At 36.6% G+C, this 19,458-nt stretch overlaps 1 protein-coding gene across 1 annotated transcript in view; it reads left to right on the top strand.

Annotated features, from left to right (window-relative positions):
• Positions 1-19,179, top strand: part of LOC134672591 (potassium voltage-gated channel protein egl-36-like) — a 199,679-nt gene extending 180,500 nt beyond the window's left edge. The window contains exons 6-8 of the mRNA XM_063530544.1: positions 15,868-16,018; positions 17,667-17,774; positions 18,557-19,179. Of these exons, the coding sequence (XP_063386614.1) occupies positions 15,868-16,018; positions 17,667-17,774; positions 18,557-19,008 (711 nt within the window). The 3' untranslated portion in view covers positions 19,009-19,179. The remainder of the gene's footprint in view (positions 1-15,867; positions 16,019-17,666; positions 17,775-18,556) is intronic.
• The last annotated feature ends 279 nt before the right edge of the window (positions 19,180-19,458 follow it).

Here is a 19,458-nt window from a genome sequence, read left to right as displayed (position 1 = left end):
TGCATAACATTTTTTTTTCATTTTTTTTGCAGAACACGTTTTCTCTATTTTAAGGAAGGGGTTTTTGAAGAATGGACAAATAAGGGGAAAAACGACGAAAATTTCCACCTTTATCAGTTTATATTGGTAAAATATGAGTTACGAGATTTCAAAGAAGAGTCTGAGAGACGGTTAAAAAATATTTTAACCAGTTATTCATCAAAACTGAATACCAAGTGGAATAGTGCGTCAAGATTTAAAGAAGCAATTTGTGGAAAAGTTTAAAAGTGGTATGGATGGCCAAAATATAGAATTACGAGTGTACATAACTAGACCAAGTGCATCAACGTCGTCTGAAAATGTTAATCCTGCAGGAAGACCCAAATTAAACTTCAAAAGTTCCCCTTTTGAAACGGAAAAAACGCTGAGTTAAAGATCTGGTACAATTATGTACCTATATTTTAACTGCTGCCGAAATCCCGATTGATTCGTGATCGACAGAAAATAGAACACGGCAAAAATGTTAAAAAATATTAGAGAAAGTCCACTTAAGCCAACGTAGTCTTGTTCTTACGACAGCAGTAGGTACTTCAATGAATTCTAGGCAGCTAAGTGTTAATGAGGCATTAGCATATTATATTGAGTCAAAATCGACAAATACAAACTTACAAGCAGACTAAAATGTGGTCAATGAAGGGTGATTATCATAAATATTCATTATATCATTATTTGCCCAATGCAAAAGGTACAAGCGTGTTATATCCTTCAGAAGAACTTTAAAAAACTTACGCAAAACAAGGAAAACAATTATTATTCTGATATAATACATGAGTAAGAACAGATTATAAGTTATTAATAATTAACAGATTAATTATTAATAATAAGTTAAGTTTTAATTAATTTTCTATATTACATTTTTATTTTTTTTGTATATTTTAAAGTAAATACTATGAAAATAATGTATCTAATGAACTGTAAAATTTTGTTTATTATTGTGTTAATAATTTATTTGCAAAAAAATATATAATTAATTTAAATATATATTTTATTTTAATTTTTTTACTTTTTTTCATGGTATTTTAAAATTTTTAGTAAATTATATTTAATTAAGCAATACTAACCATAATACTACCCAAAAACACAAAAAAATAATTTTGTCCACCTAGCTTGTTCTAGACGAAACACTGTGCGGTGCAACGAGAAAATACCGCCAGCATCCTTGGTACAGTCAGCGTCATCAAGGTGTAACATGAGTAAACCGAATAATTTTAACAGCGTATTCCTGATCATATTTAGAGACAAAAATGTCCTATAAACTTTTTTGAAATACGCCTAGTTTCAGAGATATTATTAATTAAAAAAAAAACAAGTTTTTATTGTTACATAGTGTAAAAGGCCTTTTTGATGGTGATGTTGCTGCTATGGGACGTAGTCTAAATATCCTTATTGATAGATGTCAAAAAGTAACAAATAAGATTTTGCAAAAAGTTGGTTCTACGAAAAAAATACTGTAAAAATCAATTTTAATTGACAAGTTTACCAATAACATTTATTTTTTATGTACAAATACATCCAAAAAATTTAAAAAACAAAACAAAAAAAATTTTTTTTTTTGGCGAAGTTGACCTAAACTCATATTACATTTTTTACTTCTTTTGACCTCAGAAATGCGTGGTTAAAATTATTCGGTTTCCTCATGTTACACCGTGTATAGTACCTACGTAGCATCCAAAGTATTCAAATAGTTCGTACAAATCACATATAGGTATAGTGTACTACCGAACTATTTGAATAATTTGAGTAGCACCGAACTATTTGAATAATTTGGATGCTACCTACTTATATGACGCTGACTGTACAATGCCTTAAGGACCTATTTTAGATTTAATCTAGTTATTACTTTATTATTTGTACAGTTGCAGTAATACCTATGTATATATCTATTATGTAAATAAAAAAATCATTTTAAAATAAAACGTTTGTTCACGAATCGTGCTTACTGCTCAATTATACATTAATTCTTCTACCAAACCAAAAACACATAGGTTGTGTTGACAGATGAGACTCCTATAAATTTCTATTGTTTCCTTCATGTAAAATACATATTTACTGTATTATAAATAACCAGCGCTGCTCAAGTACGGTGTAAGTTAAATAAAGTCCGTATAACACGGGTGGAGCAAATTTACACATCTTCTGTTACACGGTGTTTGCCGAGCAAACAGGTTAGGGCTGCTACCGACTATACTTGCCACCAACAGCTCGATTCGGGAAATGAATTAGAGACTCACTAGATATGAAATAGTAAAGATATGTGACGTTCCACTGCAAAAGGTACCTTATGGCGGCTGGCGCCGCGATTCGGGAAATGAATTAGAAAATCACTAGATATGAAATAGTGAAGATATGTGACGTGCCACGAAAAAAGGTACCTTATGGCGGCCGGCGTATACGTCGCATAGTGCCGCAATAATTTTGGAGCGGCGTTAATAATAGCGTAAGCGCCAACCTCCATAAGGTACCTTTTTTCGTGGGACGTCATATATCTTTACTATATCGTAGCTAGTTAATCTCTAATACATTTCCCGAATCGCGCCGTAAGTTAAATAAAGTCCGTATAACACGGTTGGAGCAAATTTACACATCTCCTGTTACACGGTGTTTGCCGAGCAAACAGGTTAGGGCTGCTACCGACTATACTTGCCACAAACTAAGTGGCATGTCAGGTCATAATGCCATCTCTTTCACTCTTGGTGGGTCTTAACAAGGTTAAAGGAGATAACATTATGTTCTCAGTCGCCAGTTGGTATTGCGGCAAGTATAAACATTCTGCGGTGTTCTAAGGGTCTACCGCGAACCACTTCGATGTGTTGCCTCTCTGTCGCGCTTGTAAATTCGTACATAAGTGTGACAGGGAGGCAGTAAAGTTTTCATCTTGTTATAATCAATACCCCGTTATCGACTTCGCCATTTTGAAGTTCAAACAAAAATCCACGCGTACATTACCTACTTATTTTGTCAAAGACAATTGACAATGACATTGGCTATCGTAAAATTATCTTTTTGCAACTATCTCGCATGCGTCACGTCTTCTCGCTCATCTAATAAATCGACTAAGTTAAGTAAGTATTAGTAGCCCTACCACGAGTTTTACACTGACAAATTCGCTAGCGTGTGCGTAACTTTCTTTCTATGCATTTCACTCGTACTGGTGGAAAGTAAGTTACGCAGACGTTAGCGAATATGTCAGTATCAAAATCATGGTATACTGGTATAGGTATGGCTTTGAACTCTCCCGTGCTCAGTAAGAATGACAGCCCTACGCGAAATAGAAGAAATGGTATATGTGTCTCACTTCCTTTACATTTATCACACTCAAATTCACGCGCGGCTAAGGAACGATCCTGATTTAACAACTTGTTACGGTTTTGATGCGACTTTTTTTTTCGTACTATTGAGTCTCTTACAGTGTTAAAACTAACATGTACGCTAACGTCTACGTAATTTACTTTCTATATATCTCGCTCGCACTAATATGCGAGCACGAGCGAGATGTTTTAATGTTCATTTGGGCACAAACGGTACAATAATGCTTACAGATATTAATATTATTCAACATATGAACCAGTGAAGTTGCCGCTAACTACTAACACGTATACAAAAATAAACTACGGTATATTTACAGATATATTTACGGTATATTTAGATGCATAGAAAGGAGATAAGTTACGTTCTCGATAGCGTCAGTGGGGAAACACTCCTCTTTTCGGGCAAACTTGGCTCCATTCGGCGCAGCATTGCTCCAAGCATTTACCTATTAGGGTTGGCACCACTTAACATGATTCGGCCCTGAATCGCTGTCAAACTTCGGTTTTGTAGGAAGTGTCATTTCTGTACGATATGCGGTAGACACGTGGCGTGGTCCAGGTATAGGGTTGTGCACTGATCCAAATTTTCGAAGGACCAAAAAGACATATTCAATTACACAAACGGGTCTACCGCGATATAATTTCATTGTTTTTACCTTTAATTCCCGTAGACCCGTTTGTGTAATTGAATATGTGTACAAAACGCGAGAGTTTAAAGTGTTATATTGGACCAAAAAGATGTACGGGATGCGCCTCGTACAGTCTTGAGATGACAGTTGATAATGATAACACTGCAGTTTCCACCGAAATAACGATTTATTGATAATATGATAAATTGATACAATAAGCGGCTTAATGAATACACTCCGCGGCGGTCGGGCATGTACTGTCTTAAAATAGGTAATAAGTATATGCTATGTGACGGAAAGTGCTGACGGGCGAAATGTTAACCTTTGTACGGACCGTACAACTATTATTTATTTTGTGATAGCGTTTATGTCATTGCCAAACTCGGTGGTAGCCACACTTGACGACGGACTTGGTGATTGGAGCGTGTGATAAATGTAAATTACAGTAGATGTCTAAGTAAATAAGGGCAGACTCCACTTTTATGTAAGTAAGTTTACGACTTTCACTTCATTTCGCATGCAATCAGCGTGAGTCATCTTAAGATCGTATCAAAAATAAGATCGAACCGTAACCGTTTTATTAAATCTGAATGGGGCTCCGGGAATTGATTCGCCGTTAAGTATTTTTTCTCAATAATTGAGTAGAAGTGTATCTTTATTCTGCTTTGAGTGTGTTGAAAGCTTTGCCTTTCGTTCTGATATATACTGTATAATATATGAAAGTAGCAATGATAGTTATATTTATCGATATAGGAACTCCTTACCTGACATGTGAATTGGCCCCCAAAAGTCCGATGTCTAGCAAGTGGCAGGTCCGTTCCTTCATACATCAGGCGATAAATTAAGCGGCAATCTGTCGCCGAGATTGAAGTCACCTGCTTACAGTGATTTGTGAGGCTCATTCAGCTTACAATGGGGCAATATGTGACGTAAGGTGACTAAGGATCTAGTGTGGACCTAGCTTCAGTCATGAGAAACGAAATACTGGACGATATATCTTGAGAAGTTCTTAGAAAAGAGAAAAAAAAACCGGGCAAGTGCGAGTCGGACTCGCGCACGAAGGGTTCCGTACCATAATGCAAAAAAAAAAAACCAAAAAAAAGCAAAAAAAAAACGGTCACCCATCCAAGTACTGACCCCTCCCGACGTTGCTTAACTTTGGTCAAAAATCACGTTTGTTGTATGGGAGCCCCATTTAAATCTTTATTTTATTCTGTTTTTAGTATTTGTTGTTATAGCGGCAACAGAAATACATCATCTGTGAAAATTTCAACTGTCTAGCTATCACGGTTCATGAGATACAGCCTGGTGACAGACGGACGGACGGACGGACGGACGGACGGACAGCGAAGTCTTAGTAATAGGGTCCCGTTTTACCCTTTGGGTACGGAACCCTAAAAAAGAAAAAGAGAAAAAGTGAGGGAGAATCGCCTAGCGTGGTGGTGGTGGTGGTGGCATGTGATGTGACGAGAAAGGTATTACGAATGAATGTGGAGAAAAGAGGAGGAGGAGATAATGAATATGGTAAGAGGAAAGGAAAATTGAGGAAAAGGTGGATGGAATGTGAGAGATGATATGAAACAAACGCAAGTGAATGATGACGGGTCTTAGATAGAAGAAAAAATACTCCGCCGACCCCAAGTGGATGGGAAAAGGGCAAGCGAATGATGATGATTTTTGGCTACCACTTCTTATAATTACGTAAACAACCATTCGATAACAGAACTCTACTTAACTACAACTTTCTAAAATTCTTGACGTCAGCATTTGCAAAATATAAATCGCAATTTAGTAAAACCAATATTTATCAACACTTTCGCTAAACTTGCAAATTCAGAGCAAACAAATCACCATGATTGGTTCTACTTATTCTCTTCGCGTTTATGTAAAACGCCGTAAGGACCAAATTGCGCTGGCAGTTTGTCATTACTAGACGTCACTTAACAGGCACGTCACTTTCTTGTCGTGACAAAAAAGTCCCCTCCTTGTCACGTACGCGTGACACAGTTTACAAGTTACAAGAGTTTGCGGATGTAGAGTTAGACAAAGAAAACACACACGCGCAGTACAAGTGTTATTTATACGTCATAATTTAATAGAAGTTTGACGTTTAAAATAACACCTGCACTGCGTGTGCTGTCAAAATCTCTGCAGACTTTTCTTGGTCTGACTCAAGTCACTTTTGTTTGAAATTCAATCATTTTTGTTTCAAATATGTTATAAAGATTCTTCATCATCATCATCATCATCATCATCAGCCTACTCTCGTCCACTGCTGGACATAGGCCTCTCCTATTGCACGCCATTGAGCACGATTTGCGGCAACTCTGATCCAGCTCTTGCCAGCCGCCTTGCGAAGGTCATCGCTCCATCTAGTCTGAGGGCGTCCTACGCTACGCTTGCCGATGCGCGGTCTCCACTCGAGAACTCGTCTACCCCAACGGTTATCGGTTCTACGGCTAATATGACCGGCCCACTGCCACTTCAGCTTGCTAATCCGGTGGGCTATGTCGACGACTTTAGTTCTCTGACGGATGACTTCATTTCGAATACGATCCCTCAGAGAGACTCCGAGCATAGCCCTTTCCATAGCTCGCTGAGCGACTTTGAATTTATGAACCAGTCCTACCGTGAGTGTCCACGTTTCGGCTCCGTATGTCATCACGGGCAGGTAAAGATTCTTACTGTGGCTTAATCGTATTGTTGATGATTTTAACAAACGTTTGTGTTTGTATATCTGTCGGCGGCCGATCGTAAGATCAGGCATATCGTGAAATTCCTAGGCATATCGTGAAACGTGAAAATCTTTGACTCGTTCCCTGAGCCGACGGAGCGCCTATTTCTGGGCAGTTTGCTCTTCGGTCATCTGAAGCAACCTAAACGAACCTATATTGGATTAACGTGACTATTGTCAAAACATTACACAAGAACATTACGATCTGCCTGATCTTACGATCGGCCGCCGACATAATACAAAGCCAGTGGAGAATATTTTGACGTGACTGCAAACCCTCGCATACCTCAAGATTCCACAATTCGAACTACAAACGTATTGAATTTTGAAATTTTTCGCTTGCTTGGGTATCAATTTTAGCATTAGGGATTAAACAACAACTTTGCCCTCTAGTACAAATAACTATTTTGCAATGAGAATAACCAAAGAAATGGTTATTTGTTATACAAGGGGATAAAGTTGTCGTTTAACCGCTCGTGCTAATATTGATACCCGAGCAAGCGAAAGATTTCAAAATTGAACCACGAGCGTAGCGAGTGGTTCGAAAAATGGAATCTTGAGCGTTGCGAGGGTTTCAAAGCACGAAGGTTAAACAAAATTTGCCCCCGAGTGAAACCCAAAATTTTTCACCACACCAACCCGAAGCAATTATTAAATGTAAAATATCAAACCAAATCAAACCAAATCAAATCCAAATGAATGTTATTAAATATTTATCATCCAAAATCATCATTTAAAAGTCAATTCTACCAGCAAAGATAAGAAAACAACTCAAAATTTGCATTTGATTACTTTGCCTCATATGTTTTTTTTTTTTTTTTTTATGAATGGGCTTACTCATGGCCACAGACTAGCCGAGGCGTCGACGTGGCCTACGATGTAGCGAGCTCGCCCAGAAGGTGCCTGACCGCGTAGCCAACCTGCCAATCGCTAACGCTCCGTAGCGATCGAAACGCAACTGTCACTGTCGCACTTATACAGAAGAGTGACAGAGAGACATTAAGCTTTTCGTTGTCGAAGCGATAGCGATTGTAACCTTGGCTAGCGGCCCTGTTCACTCTTGATTTGAAGGTTGCTGGGTTATAAGAACACGGAAATATAGACGCCGATGACGTAGATGTGAATAAAATGCAACTTTGCTATCAGTTTTTGTGCAAAGTAAGCCTTTCACAGCTGGTGTGGTGAAAAATAAATTAACCCCCTGCAACGTGTACCTGGGCATTTTCATTTTAACTTGTACTTTAAAGCGTGACTTAAGCCGTGTTTCAGTAACGTCTAAAGAACAGTTACATTTCTGACAAAATGTATGGGATTTGACATTGACCGTCAGTTTTGTAACGATTGCCAACGTTTTGTAATGTGCGTGACTAAGCGCCTCTTGCACCATCTCGCTAACCCGGGGCTAACCGGTTAAACGGGTTTACCTGGTTAATGGTTTAACGGGTTAACCCCGGGCAGGCGTGGCTCACTCCGCGATTTCGTCGCTTTGCTACAGGTAGCTAAAAGTCCATCCGTTCGACCCCAATTTTGAACAGAATAGAATAGAATAGAAATACATTTATTTATGACAAACAAACACAGATGACAAAAACATGTTGACAAATATACAATGTATAACATTTAGTGAAAAATGCCATAAAAGGGTCACAACTCAGCATGTTGCTGGCAAAGCAAATTTTGGGGTTTGCCATAGCCGCGCGTAGCGCTGTCGCCACCTAGCGGCCATATCTGTGCTGATCGTGACAGACGCGTTTTGTTAGAGAGTGAGTCTTCTGTACCTAGTACTATTATTTATTCTGTGCCCCGGGTTATTAGGATGGTGCAACTGGTCCTAAGACTATTTTCCCGCTACCACCCATCACTTTGACCTGATGTCTTTAACTAATGATTTCCTTCTCATTTCTTGGCCTTTTTCTTACAATGAGTAAGTCCCAGGACGCCGGTGATAAAGCAGTTTTTCATTCATTGTCCGGTTGTCAGTTTCATTTGTAAGGTTTTACTTAGGTACAATGAAATCGTCTGTAATGGACGTAAGTAGATTAATTACAAAAAATGGCGGAAAATAACTTTTGTCGAATCAATAGTCAGGTTATTTTAGCTTGGCTTTATTTTTCACTTTTCAGATTGTAAAAAAATATTTTTTTTAATACAGGGTGGCCAAATACACGTTAACAAAATATATAGCACGTACGATATGGAATACTATATGAACCATATCGTTGATAATTTTCATAAAAGTTTTTGTATTGATTGTTGGTTTAATTTTTCAAACCATTTTGTAAAAGACATTTCTCTACTAAAAAGTATTTACCTATTAATGTTGTTTTGACTAATACTGTAAAAATAATAGCAGCGCCTCTTGTGAATATTTATGAATCTTTACAGTACGTGCTAATTTACTGTAAAAAGTTGTACTACAATACACGTGCGAAAAGGTAATTCCTAGTTTTCGTACTTGTATCGTCAATTACTATTACATTCATCAAATACATTGTGTATGTATAAAAAAGTAAATCAAATCGATTGGGCTGAAGTCAAAACAAAAACAATCTGCCGATTAATTTCATCTTGGTATAACTTTGTTTAATACTTGATTCCCCTATGAAACTACACAACGGGACTTAATCGCGTATTTAAGTTTTAAGATTTACCTCCGACGTTTCGAGGACGGCGTTGTCCCCGTGGTCTCGGAGAAGACTGGCTTAAGTTGACATCAACATCTTCTAGCCGCGCGAGTTTTTCGAACTACCCGCACTTGGTCTTGTTTATCAGTTTGAACGTTTTGCGCACTATTAGGGATGTCACTCTGTCGACACACAACACTAACGATATTTGATTTATCGACTGTCGATATTCTTTTCCGCTTACATTTACTAATGACTGGATTCCATGTGGATGAGATCTTAAAACCCTCGTCCCGATTAAAATTGCAATGCTTTTTTGATTTCAATCGCTTCTCGCACTTTTCTACTGTAGAAATGGCGTTGTGTAGTTTCATAATGTTAAAGTTTAAATCAGTGACTTGATTCCCCTGCCTTCAGAAATAAGGAAAGAGCTTTGTTTTGATATTTCCGAATATTGTTTAAAGTAATTGGATGGTTTTGAGGTATTGAAGGTTAATTACTGTTGAAAGAGGAACATTTGTAACGAAAAATATTTATTTATTGAAAAATTATACGCAATATCATTTGCCCCACATCAGCATTAGTAATGCTGTTAAACAATTGCTTATTATAACTCAAGATATGTACAGTCATCAGCAATAGTATCTTACACAACTAGGGCCGCAAAATTATGTGACACGTTCTTATTTGGAGCGCAATATGAGCGCGTCATATATTTTTGCGGCCCTAGTTGTGTAAGATACTATTGCTGATGACTGTACCTATAGGTGTTCCAAAATTGAAGCGCTTACCTTGTGACAAATTGTACAAGTTGCCTTTAGACGAAGATGATTAGAATGAAATGTGAAAAATAATCAAAAATAACATATTTCTTTGAAATAAATATGGAAATTATTTTGTGCCCGTTATGTATAGCTACTACTACCCTTGAGTAGTAAGTACACTTAAGGTACAGTTCGGATTTAGACTACGCCAGCATTACTGGTCCAGCAGTAGTGAATTGCTGCAATATACGTGAAAAAGTACATTTTATAACGAAAATTAAAAAATATATATTAAATTTAACATTTGTTTTTCCGCATTTTTCAGTTGTAGTGTTTATAACTATCGTGCTTAAACATCAAAATTTCTTCAGCCCCATTTCTCGTTATAACTTTTCATTAAATATTTTATTAAAATTAAAATAATTATAAAGCCAATAAGTACACTTTTAGCGACTAATTGAAATTTTATCCGGTGCACCATAATATAAAATAAAATTTATGGTTGCGTTTTCTAAGGCTGTAGGTGCTTATAATAATATTTAATAAAACCCTTCCTATTTCAAGCTCATAACTCCTTTCCTGTCTTGTCAGAAAATTCCTGAAATTATTCAACAACAAAATATGACTCGCAAATAATTAAGCAACATCTCTTAAAACAGTTAAAATTAATTTAAGTTACCCCAATAATATTTCAATTTCCTTCGTGTTAACGTCAGTAAATTACGAACGGAGTCCAAACAATATTAAAACAGTCGAACTTCATACTAAAATTAACTAGACTTACGCCGTTTAAGACATTGTGTATATCTTTAAGGTCGTATCTTCTTAAATTTGTTTAATATTTTAAAGCGTTTTTATTTTAGAGATCTTTTGTATAAAATACAATTGCTTCTTCGTCTCACTAATTAATTAGGATTAATTGTTTGTGGTTGGGTTATTTAATTAATTTATTCTTGATACGTTGACGGGGCGGACGGGATTGATCAATATTTAAAAAGTGATTTCATTAGAGTTTCAATATGCTTGGTTTTAAAATCTAATAAATTTGATCTTATACGAGTAATTGATAAGTAGGTATATAAGTAAGTACATAGGTCATTACTCATTAGTCATTAATAAGGTAGGTAAGGTGGGGTAAGACTATCACCGGGATAAGACTATCACTTGTATGGAATCCTCATACTGTTTGTGTTGCCCCGAGCAAAATAAACTATGTTAGTTTCACCCCACCTTACCTTATGTGACACCGTAATATTACCAATACAAATAGCTACATTAAACACACACAAAACGTTACATCAACGCTTTGTATGTGTTTAATGACCCTCGAGACGCGAAGCAAGACCAATTTCCTCCCGGCAAACAGCTTTAAAATTCCAGAAAAATACCGCTCATATTCCCCAAGATAGGTAACTAACATGTTTTCCAAGACGTCCAGAATTCTTCAAATTTCGTAGGCACTCGTTATGTCGAAAATTATGTATGAAGTTAACTTATACCATCTTGAGCATGGAAGTCAATTCTGTCTGATTAATTTTATATGGTTTTCATATTATTTTGATATGACCTTTGATATGTCCTCACACTCATTGGTGCCAATCATATCTGGGGCCCGTTTCTCAAAAGCTTGTAACTTGGAATACAAGTGGAAATCCCTTTTTGATAGCTTTTGTTAGAAAGTGACTTCCACTTGTATTCCCGTTTCTCAAAAGCTTGTAAATTGTAATACAAGTAATTGTAAAAAAACAGTAGTTTGAATTGCTAGTTTTTAGTTGCAGTTAGTTTTACTTATTGTTATTATTTTTGCTTGTATTTCAATGTTGAAGTGTCCAAATAAAATCAAAACCGTAACAAATTGTTAAATCTGAATGAAGCTTCATATTAAATTATTAAAACAGAATCAGCCTTTTGCTAACGATGAAAATGCGGAGGTTTTACGCTGTGAATTTGTAAAATGGCTGTAAAATTATTTTATGGGAAATTGGAGACGTTACGGAGCAAACTTGGAGTCAATAAGGATCACTTTTCTTTGAAACTTTAACGACGAAGTGTCAAGATACATATTTGAGTGGTTTGGTTTTGAGATTGCTTTTTGTTTTCAATTGCTCGATTTGAAAGGAAGGTTGTGATTTATTTTTAAATAATTACTAAACCGTACCGCAGTGCAGGCTTTGAAAATAGCTAGTTATTTTCCACAAATAATATTCGTAGGTATATTTAATTAAATATTTGCAGTGCTCGTATGTAACAGAAATAACTGATGCAGAAACCTGTTTATGTGACAAAATGTGATAAAAGTAAATTTAAAGCTTTTATATTTGTAAATTGATTAGTTATAGGACTTGATTCAAGTTCTAAAATGTTTTTTTCGTTGTAATCTACGTGGTTATCAGTAGTATAGATTGTTTTAAAATATAGAAACCAAAAAAAAATCCGTGCCTTTCTTTAGCCCAGCTTTACCCATTTTCCTTGTTCGAATAACAAATTACCCATATCATGCACATCATAATTTCCTGAAACGTTAAAACAATACACCCTTAAATAAGTATTTTCCGCCCCCAAGGTGACCTACGTTTCCGTATTAAATATTTATCTTGGCACGCTGTCACTTCTCATCCGTTTTGTCACCTAATAAAAGTGTTTGTCACGGTCTATTTACCATGCGAGGAAAACACGTCCTTGTGATAAGTTTTATCGATATTGAGTGTAAGTACTCGCAGGGTGACAATTTTAGTGATTTGTTTATACTACACTTTGTAGGTATGGATATAGACTAGAGTATATAGACCATAGACAATATACTTAATCACTACGTTACTAGACTGCAGACGAAAGAAAACTGCGAAAAGTGAAAGGCACGTTCAGATGATAAAAAGCTGTCATATTTTATAAACTTACATTAATTAAAAGCTTTTCTACATTCTATTAATATAAATATATACTACGTGTATGTGAGGTGTGCAATAAAGAGTATTGTATTGTATTGTATTGTATATGTGTATATGTGTACCCGTCATCTATAAATCTATTCCGTAGTATGGGAAGGGGAAAAAACTAGGTAGCTGAAGTCAGGTGGTGAGAATAAAATTGGATAAGCGGATAAACTCACGATATTTTTTAATCTGTGCAACAGAATTTAGAAAAAGAGTTAAAAATATGCAGCCCCCATCAGGATTCAAAACGGTGGAGCGTAGAGTTGTTGCCGTTCTAAATTCAGTTCTGGCTAAAAGGTGGAAAATATATAAATCCATCGTCGACCATGAGGGTCCACACCTACTACTGCAATGCACTTTTTCACGTTATCGTCACCTATTCGTAAAAGAGCTTTTTTATCCCCGCTAGGAGAGATCAAAGTGGCACTTTTCTTCCCTACTAGGAGCGATCAAAGTTGTACTTTTCTGTTTTAGGACACGATTTTTCTTTCTTGCTTACTATTTTATTTTGGTCAAATAATACATATTTTGGAACATAACAATTTCCTCATAGTTGATGTGAAAAGCAGTATGTGTCACACGGTATCAAATTCTTGGGCGTTAACACTTGAGTCCCTCATTACGCTCAAGATTCTTCTTTAAAATCACTGACTACGGTCGTCATTCTGATGATAAATTCCATCGCTTCATTCGGGATTCAATGTACGCCCTTGGTGGAAAATAATTTTGATCCCCTGTAACACAAATTACTATTGGTTAACTGTACGAACAGCATGCTTATAAACTGAAATAGATGTCATACAGGGTATTTGACTACTAGTCAAATCGGTTTCTTTTATCGAACTGTCAAAACGATTTTTCTACTATAGAATTTATTTGAAACACTAGCATGACGTCATAATTAAATTACCTACTATTTATAGTTTTGTACGGGTTTTGAAATCAATAAAAAAAACCGGGCAAGTGCGAGTCGGACTCGCGCACGAAGGGTTCCATACCATAATGAAAAAAAACGGAAAAAAAATGCAAAAAAAAACGGTCACCCATCCAAGTACTGACCACGCCCGACGTTGCTTAACTTTGGTCAAAAATCACGTTTGTTGTATGGGAGCTCCATTTAAATCTTTATTTTATTCTGTTTTTAGTATTTGTTGTTATAGCGGCAACAGAAATACATCATCTGTGAAAATTTCAACTGTCTAGCTATCACGGTTCGTGAGATACAGCCTGGTGACAGACAGACGGACGGACGGACGGACGGATAGGGTCCCGTTTTACCTTTTGGGTACGGAACCCTAAAAAGAACCAACCAAGTGTATAATATACCTAATCATGCTACTCAAAACGATGTCTAAACTTTTTAAGCTCTTGTGAATGTTGTGATGAATAAAAGTGAAATACCCATCACTTGGACTCTTAAACATCAATTCTTTAACGCCCTTAGAAAATAATCAAAATGCTACAAAATTCTTGTTTCGGTTTTAATGGGCGCGCTTTATGAGGTATTTGGGTTAAAATGGTGCTTTTAGGGTCGTGTTACGTTCTCCCTCAGTCTCAAAACTTATGAATACGTAAGAGCGAGATGGGTAGACGTATCATTTCTGTTGCAGTTGAATGTAAACGGCTGTGCGTTTTAAAAGTGACTCTTTTGCGTTAAAATAAAATTATTAGTAATTTATGTAAACAACATAATAAAAGGCATTAAAATACGATTACCTACCTATGGGTTTATAAAACATCACAAGAGTGTTTTAATACTTAAGTTGTACATTTAAATATACCTACTGTTTTATCTACACACATATGTATTTCTGATGCCGCTATAACAAATACTAAAAAGTACGGAACCCTCGGTGGGCGAATCTAACTCACACTTGCCCGTTTTTTTGTTTTTAATGTGATATATTTTGGGCTAACATTTATGAAATTACGACACATTAAGTAGGTGTGTACCCGGCGGGTATGGCACGACCAAACGTGTGCACTAGAATTTTTATTGCCGTAGAGAGATTCTCCCAAATTTCCGCGCAGTTTTTTTCGTCGAAGTTTTTTTTTGGTTTTTTTTTCGTTGACCTTTTCTGCCGAGCTTGATTCATAACGCTTGATTACTGGTACGTGATGTTCAATTTTATATGGTGAAAATAACTGTTTTTTTAGGCCCGCGGGCATGAGTAATGGAATTTGCTGGAAAATGGCTGCGCGTCAATTATAATTATGAAAATGGACAAATGTGAGGAGGCTGATTCAGATTATCAACTTGTTACGGTTTTGATATTCGTTTGATAGAACTTTGAAAATCGCTCACGCTGATTGGCGCATGCGAAATGAAGTCGTGCGTGAGATTCTGAGGGCCTACCGTGAAGTTCGACATGTTGCCTCTCTATTGTACTTATAAATTAGTACGCAAGTGTGACAGGGAGGCAACACGTCGAACGTAGTTCGCGGTAGGCCCTCTGATGCGCGCCAATCACCCAGATGATCGTCAAAGTATAACAACAAGCCATAACAATTTTTATAAATTTGACCGCTTGATATAATTTAATATATCATCATCATCATCAGGCTATATTAGTACACTGCTGGACATAGCGCTCCCTTAAAGAAGGCCAAAGCGCGAATTTAATATATACAACTTAGTTATTCTATTTTATACAACTTAGTTATTCAAACAATAAACTTTTATTGTAAACTAAAGCCATTTCCTTCTTATTCTGAAACAAAGCACTTATCTTCTCTATTAAATGAAGAAGTCCTTGAACTCCACATCTGCAAAATAATCCTTGACCCCGCAACCTTCACAAAACTTAAATTTGATAACAACGCCATCTGTCCGCAGGCGCGATCAAAACTTCCCAAGAAGCGGCGTCGAGTGCTACCTGTGGAGCAGCCAAGGAGGAAACGCGACGTCACGGCGTCGAACCGGCGGGTGAACGCGGTGAAACACCCCGTCGTGTTGAAGGAATTATCTCCCGGCGGGAACAAGTTTGGTGAGTACGGTTGACGATAGATGGCGGTAGTTATTCAGATTTTTAATTCTTAACCACTGACGAATCGACGTGTATATACGTACGTCGTCAAAGTTAAAAAATATGATGTTTCGTTAACTTTCATAATCAAATATTATCGTAAAAATACGTGAGTTGTTAAGGGTTCAACTTAAAACCTAGCACCTAGCAAGAGTCAATGAAGTGGAATTAAACGTTGCGCCTTATGATTATGATTATTATACTTACTTGGTGAATATTAACTAAATTATTTGAACGACATCTCGTCTAAGAAAATTTTAAATTATTTGGTGATGATGATGAGAAAAATACTGTTTCGTAAAGGTAGGGAAGTTTGAGATAGCCAAGTGATTAGTAGTTACTTAAGTGTTTGAACAGATGGCGCTTAATATTTTAGTCAAGTTAGCGTATCAGTGTTACACGTGTAAGGAAATAGAGGGCGCTAGTCGTAGGTTAATCAACTGAAAGCATTATTCATGAATTCAATGCTCGCATGCCGTATAATTTGTGAGCGATCGCTTTTATTTGCTGGAAAGATGGTGGTACTTGCAATAAAATTGCGTAATGTGAGGTTTTACGATAGAAGAATACGTTCGTACGTGACTACAAGTTTTAGTTATATTCGCCGAAGTATATTACCTACATACTGATGACGAGTTAATACAGCATGTATTTTAATATAAACGCAAATTGAAACTCGGCGTTGGTTTCAGTGGTATGAAGCAAATTAATAAGGAATTCGGAATATAGCGCTAACTAACAGGGCGAAGAAGCAGTGGTGGCCGAGTGGATATGACGTCTGACTTTCAATCCGGAGGTCGCGGGTTCAAATCCTGGCTCGTACCAATGAGTTTTTCGGAACTTATGTATGAAATATCATTTGATATTTACCACTAGCTTTTCGGTGAAGGAAAACATCGTGAGGAAACCTGCATACATCTGCGAAGAAATTCATAGGTGTATGTGTAGTCCCCAATCCGCATTGGGCTAGCGTGGGGACTATAGCCCAAGCCCTCTCGCGCATGAGAGGAGGCCTGTGCTCAGCAGTGGGACGGAAATAGGCTGAAATGATGATGATGATGAACAGGGCGCTATTAAATTTTCGAGCGGCAATAATTGCGTACCTAGGTACATAATTAGTCATCCCTTGTAAGTGCGACTTTTTGAATAAAAACAAAGTATAACTGTGCTGAATCTATGTAATACCATTAATCGAGCAATTCTTGTTTATTTATATGAATATTTCGAGGATCTCAAAAACGGCTCTAAAGATTTCGATGAAATTTGCTATATGGGGTTTTCGGGGGCGAAAATCGATAGATACCTAGGTCTTATCTCCGGGAAAAGGCGCATTTTTAAGTTTTTATGTAAAGGTTGTTACTGTAAGGCCTTAGAATATCGTGTTGTCATATCAAAAATACACCTATAGTTTTGTATGAGTTAGCACTAGGGAATGCTCCCGGTGCTGAATTTGTATGGCGAGAACCGGGAATCCCCGGTTCCGGTACTGTATTTGTATTAGAAGACCAGTGCGGGGAGCACTCCCTAGTTAGCACATTATAACACAGTGTAAAATTGTCTACATAACTTGAGAGAGATAAAACATCGTTAACATGCCCTTCATTCCCAGGAGTGAATGGGATGAACATGATCAGCCTGGCGCTGCAGGGCCCGCCGAACATCCTGACGCGACCATCAACAGCGTCGGCGCAGCCGCTGCAAGCCCGAGCTCCTATTGGTAAACCGACCGTCCTGATCATTGAACCACCCCCCACTCTTGATAAAAGGCAGAGTCGTCCTACTATAGTGCTCCTTTAGTGTAAACCTCCATAACGTATCGCTGGCCCAATTACAGGGTTCTATGTTACACTTTCAAGATAGTTGAAATTCGACGTAATGTCACTATGACAATGTTCAAATTTCAGTTCGATAAATGTGAAACATAGAACTAACCCTGTATCTAGTAATATTGGGCCAGCGGTATACCTATGTAGCAAAGATAGAGCAGAATGCAAAATTTTTGAGGGTTATTTCCTGAAGTGTTTCCAATTCATTTGTTATTTGACAAGATTTTGACGAAAAACAAGCATGCTTTTAATTATGTTGACTTTGTTTATAAAAGTTACAACAGACGCCAACAGAATACATAATTCGTAAAAGTGTGCAAATTAGAAATTCAGTTCATTTTGTAAAGATACAGGAGGAAAACTAAATTTTGATAGCATTTTAAAGTACTATTAGATATAGTCAAATTTTGACGTTTACTTATCCACTCAAGCATCCATATTCGACAAATCTTTCCCTAAAAGAATGATCCTGGCACTCTCCCTGATAAATTTTCCAATATCAAAGATTTTACTCATTATGTTACTATATTGAAATAACACTAATTATAAACGTATTTAATTCTTTAGATGAAATAAGATATGATCTAATTTTACTGCTTGAATAAAGTTAAGAATATTATAGTAAGAAATGTTGAATACAATAAAAAAAACGCTCAACGAATTTCTCTTACAGTTGAGAGTCCAATCGTGAACACACAAGCCGGCGCCATATCCCTTGCATCACTGCAACCACCCCTGATGACGGCCCCACCCCTGCAACCGCGACCCGCAACCACGGGAGCCCTAGACCTCATGCTACCATTGCAACCAAAACTACTACCAGGCTACAACCTGCAATCTTCATTTCTCACCAGCACGTTGTCCACTGTTCGACCACCCGACAGAGAAACCAAAGAATCAACCCCAGACAGTTCCTCTAAAGATGAATGTAAAAATTTAGATAGTACACAGGATAGCGTTAAAGTAGATTGTGAAAATTATACATTAGATAATGATGTTAGTGATGTTACTGATAATTCTTATAGCAAAGATGAAATTAACTCAAATGTAATTGATGCCAAAACTATTGAAACTAGTGTAGTGAGCAGTTCAAATGATGATAGTCCTAATAACAATTCTTATTGATACGATTATAGTTTATAGATCGGTGGTAAATGTACTAAAATTAAAACCCCAAGTTTTTAAAGTCTCCCATTAGAAATAATGTAGGTTTTTCAAATTAATTCTCTTATTAAAATTGTAAAGTTAAAGTTGGAAATCTTGAAAGTATCTCGACCAAGTCCATGTAGTTATATGTTGGTTTACATATAGTTTGTGTTACCAAAACCTATATTTGTAGATCAGTCTTTTAAAATATGAACATAGTTGTGCATTGTACAATTTCAACAAAAATATTCTAGTAAAATATTTATTTTAACGTAAATTTGCATTTTTATCTTTATTTATGAAAACAGACACTTTTCTATAGCTGTCTAAAATGATGATACAAACGTATGTCGTTTTGGTGATGCATATTATTTGTAACCAATATTTGTATATTTTGTAAATGAAAGACGATACAGTGATTGCTTGTAA

Source organism: Cydia fagiglandana, chromosome 17, assembly GCF_963556715.1.
Source record: "Cydia fagiglandana chromosome 17, ilCydFagi1.1, whole genome shotgun sequence".
In the NCBI taxonomy this organism is placed as follows: Eukaryota; Metazoa; Arthropoda; class Insecta; order Lepidoptera; family Tortricidae; genus Cydia; species Cydia fagiglandana.
Note: the sequence above shows the minus strand (reverse complement) of the source record. Positions and strands in the feature narration are given on the sequence as shown.